This window comes from Rattus rattus, chromosome 6, assembly GCF_011064425.1.
Source record: "Rattus rattus isolate New Zealand chromosome 6, Rrattus_CSIRO_v1, whole genome shotgun sequence".
NCBI classification, from domain to species: Eukaryota; Metazoa; Chordata; class Mammalia; order Rodentia; family Muridae; genus Rattus; species Rattus rattus.
In genome coordinates this window covers 158,933,026-158,952,171 of record NC_046159.1, presented here as the reverse complement: position 1 = coordinate 158,952,171, position 19,146 = coordinate 158,933,026, and the positions used below count along the sequence as shown (strand labels likewise).

The 19,146-nt window shown below is 43.1% G+C and overlaps 2 protein-coding genes across 2 annotated transcripts in view; one reads left to right on the top strand and one right to left on the bottom strand.

Annotated features, from left to right (window-relative positions):
• The first annotated feature begins 11,702 nt into the window (after window positions 1-11,702).
• Window positions 11,703-19,146, top strand: part of Ube3c (ubiquitin protein ligase E3C) — a 100,027-nt gene continuing 92,583 nt past the window's right edge. The window contains exon 1 of the mRNA XM_032907206.1: window positions 11,703-11,771. Within this exon, the coding sequence (XP_032763097.1) occupies window positions 11,706-11,771 (66 nt within the window). The 5' untranslated portion in view covers window positions 11,703-11,705. The remainder of the gene's footprint in view (window positions 11,772-19,146) is intronic.
• On the bottom strand, window positions 17,838-18,046 carry LOC116904247 (DNA-directed RNA polymerases I, II, and III subunit RPABC5-like). Its single transcript, XM_032907205.1, has one exon. The coding sequence runs from the start codon at window positions 18,044-18,046 to the stop codon at window positions 17,843-17,845; it is 204 nt and encodes a 67-aa protein (XP_032763096.1). The 3' UTR covers window positions 17,838-17,842.

The window sequence follows — 19,146 nt, the reverse complement described above, 5'->3', positions numbered from 1 at the left end:
AGCAAGAGGTTCTCAGGACCCAACAGGGTTGAGATTAGTCAAAATACCCAACAAAGGGGAGATAGAACCTGTAGAGACCATATCCAGAGGTGGTTAGGCATGGCCCCTGGTTGGGAGATCTCAAACATTTTATCCCAGAATTGTTCCTGTCTAAAGGAACTGCAGGAACAAAGAGTGGAACAGAGACTGAAGGAAAGGCCATCCAAAGACTGCCCCACTTAGGGATCCATTTGCAGACACCAAACCAAGTCACTATTGCTGATGCCGAGAATCACTTGCTGACAGAAGCCTGGTATAGCTGTCTCCTGAGAGGCTCTGCCAGCACCTGACCAATATATATATGTGGATGCTCACAGCCAACCACTGGACTGAACACGGACCCCAATGGAAGTGTTAGGGGAAGGACTAAAGGAGCTGAAGGAGTTTGCAACCCCATAGGAAGAACAACAATATCAACTAACCAGACCCCCCAAAGCTCCCAGGGGCTAAACCACCAACCAAAGAGTATACATGGAGGGAACCATGGCTCCTGCTGCATATGCAGCAGAGGATGGCCTTGTCTGACGTCAATGGGAGGGGAGGCCCTTGGTCCTGTGGAGGCTCAATGCCCCATGTAGGGCAATGCTAAGAAGACAGTGAGGTGGGGGGAGGGAGCACCCTCACAGAGGCAGAGGGAGTGGGATAGTATGGGGGATTTGTGGAGAGGAAACCAGGAAGGGGGACAACATTTGAAATGTAATAAATAAAATAACCAATTAAAAAAACCCACTATGACCGAGGAAACTTTATTTTCTTTTTTTCTCTCTTTTTTAAAATTGGGTATTTCTTATTTACATTTCAAATGTTATTCCCTTTCTCGGTTTCCTGTCCATAAGCCTCCTAACCCCTCCCCTTCTATTACGGTATTCCCCCCCCCCATCCACCCCCTCTTACCCCCACCAATCCCCTACACTGGGGGGTTCAACCTTGGCAGGACCAAGGGCTTCTCCTTCCATTGGTGCCCAGCAAGGCCATCCCAAGGAAAGTATAAAAGAGGGTTTAGTTGGGCTTAAGGTTCCAGAAGATAAGGTTTATGAGGGTTAAATGAAGCATGGAAGCAGGTAGCTAGAGCAGCAGCCTAGCGCTCACGTTTAGATTCACAAGTAGGAGGCAGGAAGGTCATGAAGAATGTCATGAATCTCAAAGCTAGCTCCCAGTGACACAGCTTTTCTAACAAGGGCAGATTTCCTAATCCTTCCCAAACAGTTGCATGTACTTGGGACCAAGCTGTCAAACACGAGGGCATTTTCATTCAAAGACCACAATGGCTGGTCTTATTGTATGACTTTGACAGCTCTAGTGGACAGGTAGTTGGGCACAACTTGAGTGGCTATGGTGTAGTAATTTCCTCAGAGTTAAAACATTGTATCCCTGGAGGGAGGTTCCTTAAGTCTCAGAAACTTATATATTGAAGCATTCAACTCTGGAGGGTGGCTTTTTAGGACTTAGGTGGTGGGATGGTAAAATGAGTCAGTTCGTAAAGGCACTTGCCTGACAACCTGAGCTCCATCCATGGAAGGGGAGAGCCGATTCAAGGCCAGCCATCTTGCATATTCCACCAACATCTCAAGACAAGTGTGTAAAGATTGTCACTGATTGCCGTGGCTTCTAAAGGCCAGCCTCAGCTATTGGAGACAGTTGGTACCATAAGCCTTAGTGAAGTAGCCTCCCAGATGCTGAGTATGGTATGCTCAACCATAGCAACAGCAACCACTGAGGTGTAGAGAATGTCAGCTAAGGTTGCAGCTTACCAGTTGGACGGCAACTGGAGCCACCTAAAGAAGGCTGAAGGCTGAATAAAAAGAGAATCTTTCGGCTCAGTGGCCCAAAAGGTCCAAGAAAGCTGTCAAAGTATCAGACAAAAGGTTTCAGTCTCCTACCTGAGGTCAGCACAGAACGCTGGAGATCTCTCTACCTGCTGCGTCCTCTGTGTGCCCACTGCTCACTACTGTCAGACATCAGAGGAACTGAAAGCTTCCAGACACCAGCTCTTGAAAAGTTTCTCCTAGATCTCTCCAGCTTCTATCTAGAGGAGCAAAAGGAACATGGGCCACTGATTTGTGGCAATGGTTTGTGCTCACAGAATTTCTCTCTGTGTCTGGCTTACTTCACTTCGTGCAGTGACCTCTAGGTTCTCTCATGTGGCAGGATCCTCTTTTTAAAAGTTGAACACTGAGTGCTGAGCAGTGGTGCCAAGAAGCAGAGGCAGGCAGATCTTGGAGTTGAGGCCAGCCTGGTCTATAGAGTGAGTTCTAGGACAGCCAAAGCTACACAGAGGAACCCTGTCTTGAAAAACAAACAAACAAACAAACAAACAAACAGTTCAATAGTGTCTTGATGCACTCATCTACTGGTGGGCATTAGTTTTTCCCATAGCGTATATAGTGCTGCAATGAACACAGGTATTTCTCTTTCTTTTCAAAACATTTGTTTTTTTATTTATGTGTGTATGTGTGAACACATGCATATAGGTACCCTGAGAGGCCAGAAGAGGCAACACACTCCCCTGACACTGGAATTACAGGTTTTTGTGAACTGCCAGATGTAGATGCTGGAAACTGAACTTAGGTCCCCTGGAAGAGCAGCAAATAAAGTGCCACTGAGCCTCAAGAGAAGTGATTTCTATGATGGAGCTGACTGCATGGCTTTTGGTTATGTACCCTGAAATGGGCTTACTAAGTCATTTGGTAATTCCATTTTTATTTATCTTTTTATAATGTATATGCATACAATTTTATCTGAGACCAGTCTTTCTATGTAACTGTGGCTGGACTGTAACTGCTATGTAGACCAGATTGGCCTCCGATTCACTGTGCTCTCCTGCCTCTGCCTCCTGGGTGCTGGGATTAAAGGCGTGTGACTCCATACTCTGCTCTGCATGCAATTTTCCATAATGACTGCACGTATTTGTTTCTCCACCTGTGTGTGGCTCCCTGCAAATTCTTACAGCTGGCAGAAAAATGAACTGAGAGAGAGGCAAGAAGGAAATCCTGCTCAGCACAACTTAGTCTGGTGGGTTGAAACTTTTAGAGACTGTCTCTGGACAGTTTACTTTGGACACATTTAAGGACAGTACACTTTTTGGGAAAACTAATTTCCTGGAAGCAACAATCTCAATCCCAAGTGTGTAATAAAGCTTAAGGTGTGATGTGGCCTCCACCGTGAAGGTGACTGGATCTATAGCTTAAGTTTGAATAGATAGCATAGAGGTCACCAGGCTATAAAGTATGCATGACATCTGCCATAAAGATTGTCCTCTTGACTAAAATGCAGGGCTCAATATAAAGGTATAGGGAGAGAGAGTCTGGGATAAATATAACAATGTAGGTGACTCGGGTGTGGAATGCTCTACAGATAACACAGTTTATCAGGCTATTAGCAACATCACTCCCAGCCTTGGGGCAGGGAGGGGGGGTGCTGGCATATGTTTCCCTTCCACTGAAGAGACAAGCCTGTGTCTTTAACAGTCTTGGTTTCCCTAGTGTTTACCTGTGAGTTTGTGCCTTCTACACCCACCAACAGTGTGCTAGGTTTCTTCTCTTTACACTCTCACCAGTACCTGGTCACTTGTTTGTTGTTGTTGTTGTTGTTGTTTTTGTAACAGCCTTCCTCACAAGGGTGGTGGGGTGATGTTCCCGAGGCGAGGCTTTGATTATACTTCCTGGCAATGGTACTGAGACCCTGTCATGTTCCACTTGAACCATGTCAATGTCCCTCCTGAGGGCACAGCTCACACTCATGTGTAAAGCTGTAGTAAAAGGGCACCAATGTATATATCTACTGATCAGTGTGCTGTATTAAGTTATGACAGAGCCATATGGACAGGATAGGACTCAAAGAAGATATAACTATTAGTACAGTAAATTTCTAGGTACTTTATCAGAGGACATCTGTGGTACATATCAAAGCTGGAACCTCTGGAAGAACAGCCAGTGAGTGCTCTTAATCACTGAGCCATCTCCCCAGCCCTACCTATAGTATATTTTGATATAAAAAAAAATGGGAGGAAAGGGAGAAATATAATCTCATTTAAAACAGGAAACTCCTATAGAGATAAGACTTTATATATACTAAAGGCCCTATAAAAAGATCCACCTACATCTTAGTGCTTAGAACTGAGAGTTGTGGCAGGAGGATGACCCTGAACTATCTTCAGAAACCTCAAATAATCGTAGAATCTCACAAGAAAGAGGCAGAAAGGTCAGTCAGAGGAAGAAATCAGAAGACAGACACAAGGAGCAGAAAGGTACGACCAATGGAAGGGGCCTCAGATCTGGAGCACAGGAGTCTCCTAGAAGTTAGAAGAAGCAAAACAACAAATTTACCTTGCAGTCTCCAGAGGCAATTCTGTAGCCATGTAGTCTGAGCTGTGCAAGACTGTGGCCTCCAGAATAGCAATATCATAAAAGACTGTTATTTCAACAGCTAAGTTTGTGATTATTTGTTCGCATGTTTGTGTGTGAGCAAGAGGCTGTGCTTGCCTGACTATACGCATGTGTGGAGGCCAGAGATCAATACCTAGTGTCTTCTATTGCACTCAACCTTATTTTTTGAGACAATGTATCTCATTGAGCCTGAAATGTATGGTGGGGAGCGAGACAAGGAAGCAAAGCAGCAAGCAGTATAGGAGCAGCAGGAAACTGAGTGGTCATATCTTTAAACTCAGACAGGAAGCAGTGAGAGGTAGAAGCAGGGTGAGGCTACATACTTTCAAAGGCCACCCTTTTGTGGTATACTTGCATCATCAAGGCCCCCACCTCCTAAAACTCCTCAAACAGTGCCACCAACCGGATGTATGACTGGTGCTTGCCAGCCAGTTGTTTAACACAGACATATATGTAGGGAAAACCACGTAAGTGTTCAAAAATCTGTCCTCTGAGAGGCATTTCTTGTTCAAACCACTGTCTCACAGACTTCCATACACTAGAAAAGCTAGGGCTCTTCAATAGGGCTCCTATTTATTTGATTTGATTTTGAGATAAGATCTCTATGTAGCTGTCTTGGAAGTCACTAAGACCAGACTGGCCTCAAACTCACAGAGATTGTCTCTGTCTCCTGAGTGCTGGGATTAAAAGTGTGCACCACTATGCACAGCTTGTGATAGTTCCCTTATCTAGCATGTATCAGGCTCTTAATCTAATATTTCCTCAGTACTAAAGAAAAAAAAAGCAAAAGCCCACAATAGTTTAAAATGGGCTGAGAGAAATTCAATAGAGTTTGTATTGTTAGAATAAGGAATATAACTCAGCCACAGTAAGGAATGTGTTGCTGTAGAAATAAGCCTACAGGAAAATCAGGGTTGAGAGTGAAGACACAACCAGCTGCAGAGGTGAAAGGGCAAAACCAGATCCAGAGAAGGAAGTGTGGATTCAGGTCCACATGGGGAAGCAGGTAGACCAGGGGACAGCAGTCGGATAGGCTGTATCAGTAGTGAGGGACCGAGCCACGCTGGAACCCTGCAGAAAAATGGGAGTTCTCTGCCTGTTGATCTTTCACCCACACACTAGGAGTCAGATTGGTAGAGCTGTGTCATCACAGTGCTAGGTGTCTACCACTTTATCAGATGGTGAGGGAGTTACATCCTTTCTGCTGTCTGACACATTGGGTAAGTTCATAGACCTGGTTCTCATATGATTTTAATCACCTACAGTCCAAATTCACCCTCATAAATTTATAAAATGACTTTTTCTACTCCCAGGAATAATTAATTTATGAGTCTGTGTTACATCGGAGGTATCAGACAGATGGTGGTGTTTGTGCATTCACTCAGGCCACAATCATCCTCCACCCTCAATCCAGAGTCAAAAACTGCTTATAAAACCAAACCAAACCAACAAAACACCTTACACAATACGGAATAACTTAGAGGAAGGCACAATCTGATCTCCAGGAAAGTGATTACGGATACTGGTAAGGGTCACTTTTGGTATCTGTGATCTAGAGACCTGGAGGGTCAGGTGGTGTGATTCAGCTTGGACCAGAGGCTAGGGGCTGATGCAGCCCCTCCAAGTAACCATGAGCCTGGAACTCCAAGATGTGGACGACAGGAGATGGGCTTCCTGGCTTGAGAACTAATAGGATCTGCCCTCCCTCACCCCTTTGTCAGACTTGCAGTGGCTAGAGGATGCCAGCCCACAGAAGTGAGCAGATCTTTAAACTGTCCTGTTCAAATGCTAATCTCTCCTGTAAATGCCTTCACAGACACAACCAAAATAATGTTTTACTAGCAGGCAACATCTGGACATTCCTTAGCATCTAGAAACATAAAATGAACCATCCCCATATTCTATACACATCACCTGGCATGCAGGTGTAAATAATTTGTTATTATTTTAGGCTACATTAGAATGTGTTATTCTGAGTCAGATACACACATCCACAGCATGTTGCAAGAATACTGCTTGCTACATAAGCGTGAGGACGTAAGCGGGATGCGTTTGTAATCTCAGATGTCTTGGAAATCCTGAATCCAGTTTCTGACTATGATTATATCTTAAATCACCATGGCCCAATATCCAAACCAGGTGACACTGCATTTATATAGTTATCGGTTGTTTTCTGTACAACTGATATACAAAGAACGACTCATGCTTTGGTTCCTGAATCCATGAGACTGTGTCCTCAGCGCCTCAGTGTAACTCTGAAAGCATGGATAGTACTGAACCTTATACATACAGTGTTTTCCACATACTTGATGGACTTGCAAGTTTTCCCTAAAAAGAGGCATTTGACAACCTCACAAGCATTAAGTGAAAACTGATATAACAAAGATGACTACTAAATGTCTAGTGAGAGGGAAACAAATACAAATGTGGATATCAAATGAGGGCATCATTCAGGTTATAGGAAGAACAGTAAAATTTCATCCCATTACTTAGAAAAAGTACCCAACTTAAAACTACTTGTGAGTTTTCTTTTCTTAATAATTTATTTATTTATTTTATGTATACGAGTACATTGTAGCTGTCTTCAGACACACCAAAAGAGGGTATCAGGCCCCATTACAGATTGTTGTGAGCCAACCGGTGGTTGCTGGGAATTGAACTCAGGACCTCTGGAAGAGCAGTCAATGCTCTTAACTGCTGAGCCATCTCTCCAGTCCTCTGAGTTTTTTTTTTTTTCAACATCTGGAACTTTCCATTTAATATTTTTGCCATAACTGACTTAGGTACCTGAAATGATGTACAAGGAGCAGGTGCCTACATTTAATGCTTACTGAATATTTTTGAGCATACCCCATGATATCACTAACATAAACAAGGTAACAACACATTCAATGTCTCCCCCAAATAGTTCTGTATCACCCAAATTGACTTGGGCCACCTTGTCACATATGTACTTTTGTGCAACCATTATCACAACCATTGATTTTCTTGGCACTAGGGACCATTGAGTTCTCTTCTACCCTGTCTGCAACTTGCACACCATGGCTCTGTTCTAAATGGAATTTCATGGAATGTCACCAGCGACCTTTGGGCACTAGTGTTTTTCGTCAGTGTAACATCCTGTCCTGGAGGGCTATCTCAGGTGTTGTGCAATAGTTACTCTCCCTTCGCTGTTTGTTTGTTTCCAGATTTGGGCAATTATAAAGCTCCTGCAAGTGTCATGTGGTTTCAGTCACAGCCCTCCTTGCTTTTGGACAAATGCATTAGAGAACAATTGCTGGTTCATATGGTGAGAATGTGTGTTTAAATCTTTATTGGAGAAACTGCCAAGGCATGTTGCAGGTACTTCTGCATTTATTCTGAATTCTTAATCGAATGAAAGGTCTGTCTCCATGGACTCCTTAGTGTGTGGTAATGTCACGCCATCTGTTAAGTAGGAGCCTGTGTTTATAGGTTTTTGATCTACCTCTTCTCATGGCCTTTTAGTCATTACATATTTATTCAGACAGTACTTTGGGCTCTGTCACTTAGTGCTGCTGCCAATATGAAACCTGAGGTTGGCAAGATGATACAGCAGTAAATGTACTTCCCATCAAGCCTGATGACACTCTTGAAACCACATGGTAGAAGTAGAGAACAGACTCTTACAAATTGTCCTCTGACATTCACATATGTATATATGTGTATACACACACAGAGCCAGTGAGAGGGGGGAGATAGGTAGATAGATATAGATAGAGAGCTGGTAAAATGATTCAGTAGGTGAAAGGTAAGTGTACTGGTTCCTTGTTACTAAGCCTGATGACTTGAGTTTGATTCCTGGTACCCATATGGTGGAAGGAGAGACAAATTGTACTGTGACCTCCACATCATGGCACTCACCCTATCTCAAAAACACTAAATAAACTAAAATGTAATACTTTTTTTTTAATTAAAAAAAGGGGGGGTTTGGGGATTTAGCTCAGTGGTAGAGAAGGCCCTGGGTTCAGTCCCCAGCTCCGAAAAATAAAAGAAAAAAAAAAGGGAGGGTGGCTTGTGTGGTGGAGTACTTAGAGGCAGTGGATGGAGGATCTCTGTGAGGGCCAGGCAAGCCAGGGCTGTACAGTGAGGCCTTATTTCAAAAACAAAAAAATTAAACTGTGCTGGAGACATGGCTCATCAGTTAAGAGTACTTGTTACAGAAGTACTGGGTTCAGTTCCAGATGCTACATGGTAATTCCATTTCCAAGAGATCTGATGCACTATCTGGTACCAAGCCCACATGTAATGCACAGCATACATGCAGGCAAAATATTCATACATATAACATAAATAAACCTTTTCAAAGAAAAAACAAAAAAACATGAAGATAATGTTTTCAATCATGTGCACATGATGATACATGTATATGTGATATATTTATGTACCTGTATATGTCATGCATACACAATATACATAGCATATATGTATGCAGAACATACACTATATAATATATACTTTGCATGTATATGACATATATGTGGATATAATATATATTTCATACATGCCATGGCATATATTTGTATATATTTATCAAACTATATGTATATGCATACTGCTTTATGCATATGTATACATGTGTATATGCATGCATACATAATATGTATTTGCATTGCTTTGTATGACATATATTTGTATACGTATATGTTATATATGACATAGATTCATTTACATTGTTTTGTGTACATTTGTTTGTGCTTATGTATATATAATAGCACATGTTTTTATACATTTTAGACATGTATGTAAGTGTATAGATATATGATAGGGTATATTTGTGAGTTATGTATATATTTATGATGCATTTATACATTTGGCATGCATTTATATATATTAACTATTCATATATAGTGTTGTATTGACTGTTGTGTGTATTTGTGCAGAACTGGTATCTTTTTTTTTTTTAATCTTTATTAACTTGAGTATTTCTTATTTACATTTCGATTATCATTCCCTTTCCCGGTTTCTGGGCCAACATCCCCCAACCCCTCCCCCCCTCTAGATGGGTGTTCCCCTCCTCATCCTCCCCCCATTCCCACCCTCCCCCCAAATATCACGTTCACTGAGGGTTCAGTCTTGGCAGAACCAAGGGCTTCCCCTTCCACTGGTGCTCTTACTAGGCTATTCATTGCTACCTATGAGGTCAGAGTCCAGGGTCAGTCCATGTATAGTCTTTAGGTAGTGGCTTAGTCCCTGGAAGTTCTGGTTGCTTGGCATTGTTGTTCATATGGGGTCTCAAGTCCCTTTAAGCTCTTCCAGTCCTTTCTCTGATTCCTTCAACGGGGGTCCCATTCTCAGTTCAGTGGTTTGCTGCTGGCATTCGCCTATGTATTTGCTGTATTCCGGCTGTGTCTCTCAGGAGAGATCTACATCTGGTTCCTGTCAGCCTGCACTTCTTTGCTTCATCCATCTTATCTAGTTTGTTGGCTGTATATGTATGGTCCACATGTGGGACAGGCTCTGAATGGGTGTTCCTTCTGCCTCTGTTTTAAACTTTGCCTCCCTATTCCCTGCCAAGGGTATTCTTGTTCCCCTTTTAAAGAAAGAGTGAAGCATTCGCATTTTGGTCATCCTTCTTGAGTTTCATGTGTTCTGTGCATCTAGGGCAATTCAAGCATTTGGGCTAGTAGCCACTTATCAATGAGTGCATACCATGTGTGTTTTTCTGTGATTGGGTTACCTCACTCAGGATGATATTTTCTAGTTCCATCCATTTGCCTACGAATTTCATAAAGTCATTGTTTTTGATAGCTGAGTAATATTCCATTGTGTAGATGTCCACATTTTCTGTATCCATTCCTCTGTTGAAGGGCATCTGGGTTCTTTCCAGCTTCTGGCTATTATAAATAAGGCTGCTATGAACATAGTGGAGCATGTGTCTTTGTTATATGTTGGGGCATCTTTTGGGTATATGCCCAAGAGAGGTATAGCTGGGTCCTCAGGTAGTTCAATGTCCAATTTTCTGAGGAACCTCCAGACTGATTTCCAGAATGGTTGTACCAGTCTGCAATCCCACCAACAATGGAGGAGTGTTCCTCTTTCTCCACATCCTTGCCAGCATTTGCTGTCACCTTAGTTTTTGCTCTTAGCCATTCTCACTGGTGTGAGGTGAAATCTCAGGGTTGTTTTGATTTGCATTTCCCTGATGACTAAAGATGTTGAACATTTCTTTAGGTGTTTCTCAGCCATTCGGCATTCCTCAGCTGTGAATTCTTTGTTTAGCTCTGAACCCCATTTTTTAATAGGGTTATTTGTCTTCCTGCGGTCTAACTTCATGAGTTCTTTGTATATTTTGGATATAAGCCCTCTATCTGTTGTAGGATTGGTAAAGATCTTTTCCCAATCTGTTGGTTGCCGTTTTTGTCCTAACCACAGTGTCCTTTGCCTTACAGAAGCTTTGCAGTTTTATGAGATCCCATTTGTCGATTCTTGATCTTAGAGCATAAGCCATTGGTGTTTTGCAGAACTGGTATCTTAAATGTGTATGTTAGCTATATATCCATGCATATGTTGTGTGGTATAACTTACAGGTGTTGGTGTGTATTTGTGTATCTATGTGTATGGTGTACATTTATGTGTCAAATGTGTGTTCAGAAATACTTTTGTTCGTGTGTAATGTATTATTCTTCTCTGAGTCATGGTGCAAATTCTCTGCATTAGTAACCTGTTCCCCCTCACATCTAGTTGGACGGTGGGTGTGGCCTCTTCTGCAGGTTTCCTGTCTCCAGTAATGCGCGCGACCCCGACCCCGACGGCGTCAATGGGGGAGGGGGGTGGAAATCGGCTGGCGGCATGACGCACGCGCGGAAGAGAGGTGCGCCCGGCGGAGCCGCGCACGCAGGCAAGCACAAGGGCTGCCGGGAGGAGCACTGTGTTATTGATGATGACGCCAAAGCCGGCGCCGGCATTCGCAGTGGCTGCTGGGAGGAGCGCTGCGCCGTCGATGACCGGACCGCGCGCGTTCACGGGACCGCGCGCGCAGTGCGGGCGGTCACCATCTTGGTTCCGACGGCAACGCGGTGCAGGCTCGAGTCTGAGCGCCCCTCGCTCGGCGGCGGCGCGCCGTGGATTAAGCAGCGTGGACAGGCCGGCCTCCAGCGTCGCCGCGCTCGCGCCCGCGTGCAGGGCGGAGAGCGCTGAGCCGCAGGCGGGGCGGCGCGGGACAGCGAGGCCGCGACCCCTGCCGGGCCCCGCCCAGCCCGCCGGGCCCGCCCCGGCCGCTCTGTCGCCTGCCGGGCCGCGCAGATGGGATAGGCGGCGAAGATGTTCAGCTTCGAAGGCGACTTCAAGACAAGGCCCAAGGTGTCTCTCGGTGGCGCGAGCAGGAAGGTGAGGCAGTGCGGCCCGAGGTGTTAACCGAACCCGGGCCTGTCAGCACCCGGGCGGCGCTGCTCCGCAGTTCACTGGAGCGAGCTCCGGTCGGGTGCGGCTGCTGTGCAGTCCTGACAGGTCTGTGAGGAGGCTCCAGAGGAGCGCTGTCGAGCCTCGAACTGAGTGGCTGGGTCATTCATTGCGGCCTCGCCGCGCCTGCCCAAGGGCCGCAGTTTTGCCCTGGAAACACGTGCACCGGCAGTCTGTGGCTGGGGCGTTACACGGTTAGCTCTCCAGCAGTGCGAGGCAGGTACTCCCCCCTACCCTCGCTTTAAGAGCTCTTTACAAGTTATAAACTTGATATGCCCGCTACTCACAAGCTCGGAGTTCCCTGCCCTCAAGAACAGCTTAGAGAAGAGTCCTTCATGTCTATGAAGTGAGAGGGGACAGGTAGGACAAGGTCTTTGTAGCCTGCGTCTCGCTTTAGTCTGCCATACTCGGAGCAAGCAATACAGAGTTGTGCCTGCCTGGGGCCTGGGTCTCTTCTGGATCTTTCCCTTGTGAAGGTTTTGACACTGCTTGGCTTTCTGGGACAGTCTGAAGGATGAGGGCAACCGGCCGTAATGCTGTAGGCAGAGTACCGAATCCAGACAGGATCCCTAGAGTTAAAACGATTTTTTTTCTTTTAGGCAACATTTTAAAGCTTTATTTTAAAAAAATTATACGTATGAGTGTTTGTCTGCATGTAACTATGTGCACCACAGGCTTGCTTAGTTCCTGCAGAGGTCAGAAGAGGGTTTCGGATCTCCTGGAATTGGAGTTAAGAACAATTGTGGGTTGGCATGTGGGTAGTAGGAACAATACCCAGACCCTCAGCAAAAGCAGTAAGTGACCTTAACTGCTTAGCCATCTCCCTAGCCCTTTAATGTAAATTTTTGTCTTTTTCCTTTTCCAAATTATTGTATGTGCAAGAGCAGTGCTGCTGGGCCTTTGCTCCAGCCTCATTTTATAAAGGATTTTTATCTGGACACATCCATATGTAAATGATCGCTCCTGATAAAGAATGTTCCTGGCATTCCTATCCACCGTTGTTCTTCACCAAGGAAACTGCTTTTCTGACCTGTTACTACTGATCAGCTTTAACTGTTGAGCTTGGTATAAACTAGGTCAGATGAAGTGGGTGCAGCTTGGTCAGCCTTTGTGCTTTGCTTCTTGAGCTAGATGTTTTCTTTGATAGATTCTCCCATCCCACTGTGTCCCCGTTAGTCAGGACATGAATAAAACACAATTAACCCATTCTGGTTTCCTTGGGTGCTTATTACATGTATCTTGGTGGATGTTGCTTACACATGTGTTCTTCTAGTGCACATTGCCCGTTGCTTCCCTAGCTGATGTGCTTACTACCCTACAACCATCAGAGTCATCAGAGGGCACTGTTGACTCACATCCTGGCCAATAAGTGTTATTGAGAGTCTTTGGAATTTTAGCCATTCTGGTATATTTGAAATCTTTTCCTTCTTGAACTTAGTGGAAAATTGTTTGTTTAGTCTTTTCCTTTTTTAAAGTTAAATGAATATTTTTATGTTTATTATCTGTAAGAGCTATACACTGGAAAAGACATGATGAGTTTATAGTCTTGTTTTGGGGAGATAAGATTTACACCTTGAAAAGTTATGGTGTAATAGTGACTGGTTTTTTGTTTGTTTGTTTTTGTATTTCTCTCAGACTAATACAGAAACACAGAATTGGTTGATTTAGAAAGGTGGGAAGTAGGATAGGAAGTTTGAAGCAGGTGTGCGGTGGGTTCCACTGCTTTAGTTCTAGCACCTTCTACTTGTATATTGTTATATTTGAGACAGGACCTTATCCTGCAATCCTGGCTGGCCTGGAACTCACTGTGTAGCCCACGCTGGTGTCAAATTTATGTACAGTCCTTCTGCCTCTGCCCAGCTCCAAGTCTGTGCTTTTGAAATCAGGATACATCCTGATAGAAGACTATCTTAGCAGTCATTTGATTGCAAGTACAAAAATCCACTGGAACTAAGTGCAGAAAAGCAAATGAACAAAAACTGCCCAGATTCCTTGCGACCAGCACCAAGGTAGTTTAGCTCAGCTATTCTCTTTGAGTTGCATTCCTGACTTTGCCTCTGTATATAGGCCTGTCCACTTATTTCATTCTAGCCAAGCAGTGGACATGTTTCCTGGTTGAGTGGCTTGATCTCCATACCTGAATGTCTGGAGAGGAAATCTTGGCTGGGTCATGTTTTCTACCTTTGAGCTGAGTCTCAACCTTTGAGGGATGAGGAGAGGGAATCTTTCAGCACAGATGATTCCAGGTGTGTGCTTAAGCTAGGGGAAGACTCCAGGGGAGCAGAGCTTGAGGAATGAATGCTGAAGTTCCTGTGGGGTTCAGGCATGTGTGGAACCAGAGGAATCTGAGTAGACATGGGGTATGAGTGAACTGGCAGCTTAGTTGCTGATTCAAGTTTGGGACAGGAAGTATCACACCTTGGAAACCTAAGGAGACTGATGTCTGGGGGAATGAGTTTATAGAAGGAAGAAGTGGGCCAGAAGTGTTGAATGCTGAATCGATGCCTCCAGATAACAACATAATCTAGATTTGAGACTGGAAGACTGTGACTAGTGAGTGTGTCCCTTAAGGTAACAGGATCTGAAGTCAAGACTTCAGTTAGGTGAGGAATTGAGGGGGTGTACAGTGCCTCTCTGTAAAAGACTAGAAGATTGAATGGATGGCAGGGAGAAAGAATTTGAAGTCTGAGGAAGGTTTGGGTGATAGGACAACTTGACCAAGTTTTACAGAATGGGACAAGGCAAAATGAGGAGAGGCAATGAATAAAAATACAGGGAAGAGGGCTGGAGAGATGGCTCAGCAGTTAAGGGCACCCGACTACTCTTCCAGACGTCCTGAGTTCAATTCCCAGCAACCACATGGTGGCTCACAACCATCTGTAAAGAGATCCGATGCCCTCTTCTGGTGTTATCTGAAGACAGCTACAGTGTACTTATATATATAATAAATGAATAAAAAAAATACAGGGAAGAGCCTGGAAAGACCAGGTGTATATGGTTGTGAACTACTTTCAGATTGAAGTGAGAGTATATGTGGGTGTAGAAAAGTTGTAGGTAGGAGGAATGACTTTAACATTACCTTTGCAAGTTTGCACAGCTACTTAATCTAATAGTGGTAGTTGAATTATAGTCATTTCAATGTTTGCTCATTGCTTTATCCTCCAAAGCAAGCTATAGACAGTGGAGCAAGTGGTAGAGTCCCCATGTGTTGAATTTGTTCCTGTGTAACATTGTCCGCTGAAGTCTACAGGGCTCTGCATCTTAGGATTCTGATAAATGATTACTATAATGACCTAACCCTAACCCAGCATCATACAGAATAGTTCCCATTGCCTTTAAACCCCATTGTTCTCAGCCTCGACACTGCCCTTCCTCTGCTTACCTTTGTCAATTCTGTCTACATAGCGTTGCTTTCCCCCAAAATGTCAGTGTTGGAATCCTAAAACACAGCCTCTCAGAACAACTTCTTTCACTTTTATATGCATTTTAAGGTTCCTCCATATCTTTCCATTGCCTTGCTAGCTATTTTATTTCAATCTTAAAATAATATTTATCTTATGTGTATGGGCATGTGAGTGCCAGAGCATTCCTGTGGACATTGTGTGGAAGTCAGTTCTATCTTTCTTCTGTGTGGTTCCAGGGATCAAACTCAGGATGTCAGGTTTGGCTACAAGTACCTTTACCTGCTGAGCCATCCCACCAGCCTGCATCTTATTTTGTATTAATAGTATGCTACATACATTAACAATGGTTTAAGAAAAATGGGTAGAAAAAAGTTCTCAAATATCCCTTCTATTTACTGCAGTCTTTTTGGTTTCTGTTATTGATGTTAAAAACATTTTCTGTGGGGGGTTGGGGATTTAGCTCAGTGGTAGAGTGCTTGCCTAGCAAACACAAGGCCCTGGGTTCGGTCCCCAGCTCCTAAAAAAAGAAAAGGGGGAAAAAAAAAACATTTTCTGTGGTTTGACTTTTATATATTGTCTTTTCTTTTCTTTTTTTTTTTTTTTAAATATAAGCTCTCCCTATGTAGCTGAAGCTGGCCTAAAACTTACTACTCTCCTACTTTAAGCTTCTCATGTGAGCCACCACACTTAGACCTGCAAATTGACCTTACACTTAGCAGCTTGCTTATGTTTTGTAGCTTGAAAACACTTCTCCCATTTAATAATATTTCATGGTATGTACCAGTTTGTCTTATTCAGCTGTATTGAAAGACTCATGATTGCTTCCAAATTTGGGGCAATTATGAATAAAGCACTAAACATTTGTATGTATAAGTTTTGAATTTGGGTAAATATCAATGAGTACTCTTTTTATTCATAATATTCCTTTGCAATGTTGGGTGGGGACTGAACCCAGAGTGTTGTATGTGGTAGACTGTATCTCCAGACCCTGGTTTTTTGAAACAGATTTTTGATAAATATCCAGGCTGTCCCTTAACTCAAGATTCTTCTGTGCTGGAATTAGATGCAAGTGCTAGGATTTTAAGTGCCTTAAGTACACCACCACACCTGGTGTATATGTATGCCATATGTATGTTTTTGATCAGGTGTCTGAGTTGTTTGATTTCTTACTGTTAAGGTCCTTATTTCCATTTTGTGAGTGCTGTAGATACAAATCTGTTTTCATATGTTTTCTGTAAATATTTTTTCACACTCTTGGTTCTTTCATTCTTTTAATGATGTCTTTCATAAAGCAGAAAATTTTACTTTTATGAAGTCCAATTTATCTTTGTTTTCATGGTTTAGGTTTCTTTTTTTTTTTTTTTTTTTTTGTTCTTTTTTTCTGTGTTGGGGACCGAACCATGGTTTAGGTTTCTGATAAGTCTAAAATTTCTTCACCAAAGTTATATCACCCAGACTTTGTCTTATTTCTTTTATCTTATTTTTTAGTAGTATTAATGAGCTTGTATTTAAAAGTCTCTAATCAAACTTAAAGTTTCAAGAAAGATAAACATCACTCTTGCACATATTTATGGAGCACAGGGCCATTTTAGCACATGCAGAGTATGGAGCTTTGCCGGTCCCTTAGTTATTGGCTGGCTTCTTCTAAATGCTATTGAGGATCAAACTCAAGGCCTCATAAATGTGCCAGGCAAGTGCTCTAACACTGTTGTTATATTCCCAACCATCTTCCTCATTTAAAAAAAAATTGTTCATTCATTTTGACTTTCAAGACAGGGTTTCTCTGTGTAAGAACTCTGACTGTCCTGGAACTCACATCTGCCTGCTCTGCCTCCTGTAGGCTGGAATTAAGACAAGCACCACCAGCACTGTTTGTCCATCTGTCTGTCCTTCCTTAAAGGATTTTTATTTATTTATTTTATGAGTATACTTACACCTGTCCTCAGACACACCAGAAGAGGGCGTTGGATCCCATTACAGATGGTTGTGAGCCACCTTGTGATTGCTGGGAATTGAACTCAGGACCTCTGGAAGAGCAATCAGTACTCTTAACCACTGAGCCATCTCTCCAGCCCCTCTTTTACTTTTAAAAACAAAATTTTCACATTCTTTGTGAAGTGGCACATGATTGGAAAGTCGAGCAATTTCTGGGTGTCAGTTCTATCGTTCTGTCCCATGGATTTCAGGGATAGAACTCAGGTTACGAGGCTTGGAAGCAGGCCTTCTCAGGCACTCTCAGGTACCTGAGCCTTCATACTGACCCCTTATTATTTTCTTATATTTGGAGCCTGTGAACCCTTCTCTTCATGAAGTCTATAAGTCTATAGTGTATTGTCACCACCTAGAACTTGTTCTGTTGTCTGTTTTTCTCTTTCCTTACCATCTGTTCTTCTGTACTAGTTATAATTTCCTTTTTTTTTTTTTTTTTTTTGTGATGGTTCTGCAAAGGTCTTTACTTTTAGTAAAGTTCCTTCCAGGGTGACAGGACTTAGCCACAGGGCCACAGCCAGGCAATACACCCACATCCCCCAACACCTTAGTTTGAATACAGCATGACAGATTGCTTGGCCAGCTGAGGAGGGGAGGCTCCAGCAGTCACTTCTCTAGGGGTGCATAGTTCAGCAGTTTCTCAATCAGGTCCACGTGTGCGAGCAGCATGCAGCGGCAGCAGTAACGCTTCAGGTCCAGAGTGTCCAGGGCATCCCCCTCGGTGTACATGGCCTGCAGCAGACCCAGATAGGCTTCCCATTTGTTACTAATGATCTTCCCGCAGGTGAAGCAGCAAACTGGGATGATCATGGCAGCGTCTCCAAATTTACTTTTTAAAAATGAAATATTTGTTGGGTTGAAGAGATTGCTCAGAGGGTAAGAAAGCACAGGTTCAATTCCCAACCCCCAACCTGGCAGCTTGCAACCATCCATAAATTGACATCTTTTGTGGGTGCTAGGTATGTACATGGTACACATACCTAACATTGAAGCAAAACACCCCACACATAAATACACCTAAATTTATTTACTTACGTCTTTTATTGTCTGTGTGTGTTCACCTGAGTGTATATATGTGCACTAAAGCTTGCAGGAGCCTGTGAAAGTCAGAAGAGGCATCAGACCTCTTCTCCCCACAACTGAAGTTAAAGATGTTGTGAGCCTCCATGTAGGTGCTGGGATTGGAACCCAGGACCGCTACAGGAGAAATAAGTGCTCATAACTGCTGAACTACCTCTCTAGTCCCTGCCCTGGACTTTTTTCTTTTTAAAGCATTCATATGTGTGAGAGAACTTAACCATATTTGTCTTTCTATGTTTGTTTTATTTCATTTAACATGTCTTCCAGTTCCACCCATTTTTCTTATAGATAGGATTTCATTCTTCTTAACTGAATAATATTCCTTGTGTATGTATGTGTACCACATTTCTTTTTATTCATCTGGGATAGGCACCTAGATTGGTTTCCTTCCAGGCCCTTGTGAACTATGCCACAATAGGATGACTTGTAGGCATTTTTAATATGCTGGATTTCATTTCCTTTTGCAAAATGTGATACATGGTAGTGTGTATGTGGTAAACCTGTACGTAATTTTTGAGGAACCCCTACACTGATGTACATAAATGGCCGTACTAGTTTACATACCCACCAACAGTGTATAAGACTTTTTTCCTGTCTTTTCATTAGCATTTATTTATTCAGTCTTTTGACAATAGTTTTGTAACTGGAGAGAGTGTATTTGTTCGTGAGTTTTTTAAATTTGATTTCTTTATTTTTAATATATATTAGAATTTTGCTTCCATGTACATGCCTTCTGCTTATGGAGGCCCAAGATAGTGTTCGATATGTTGAGACTGGAGTTGGTGGTGTTTGTGAACTGCCAGGTGGGTGCTGGGAATCAGCCTTTGCTT

What these genes read in the sequence shown, in the direction of transcription:
- LOC116904247 (XM_032907205.1), bottom strand. Translation starts at nt 18,046, where the DNA reads ATGATCATCCCAGTTTGCTGCTTCACCTGCGGGAAGATCATTAGTAAC.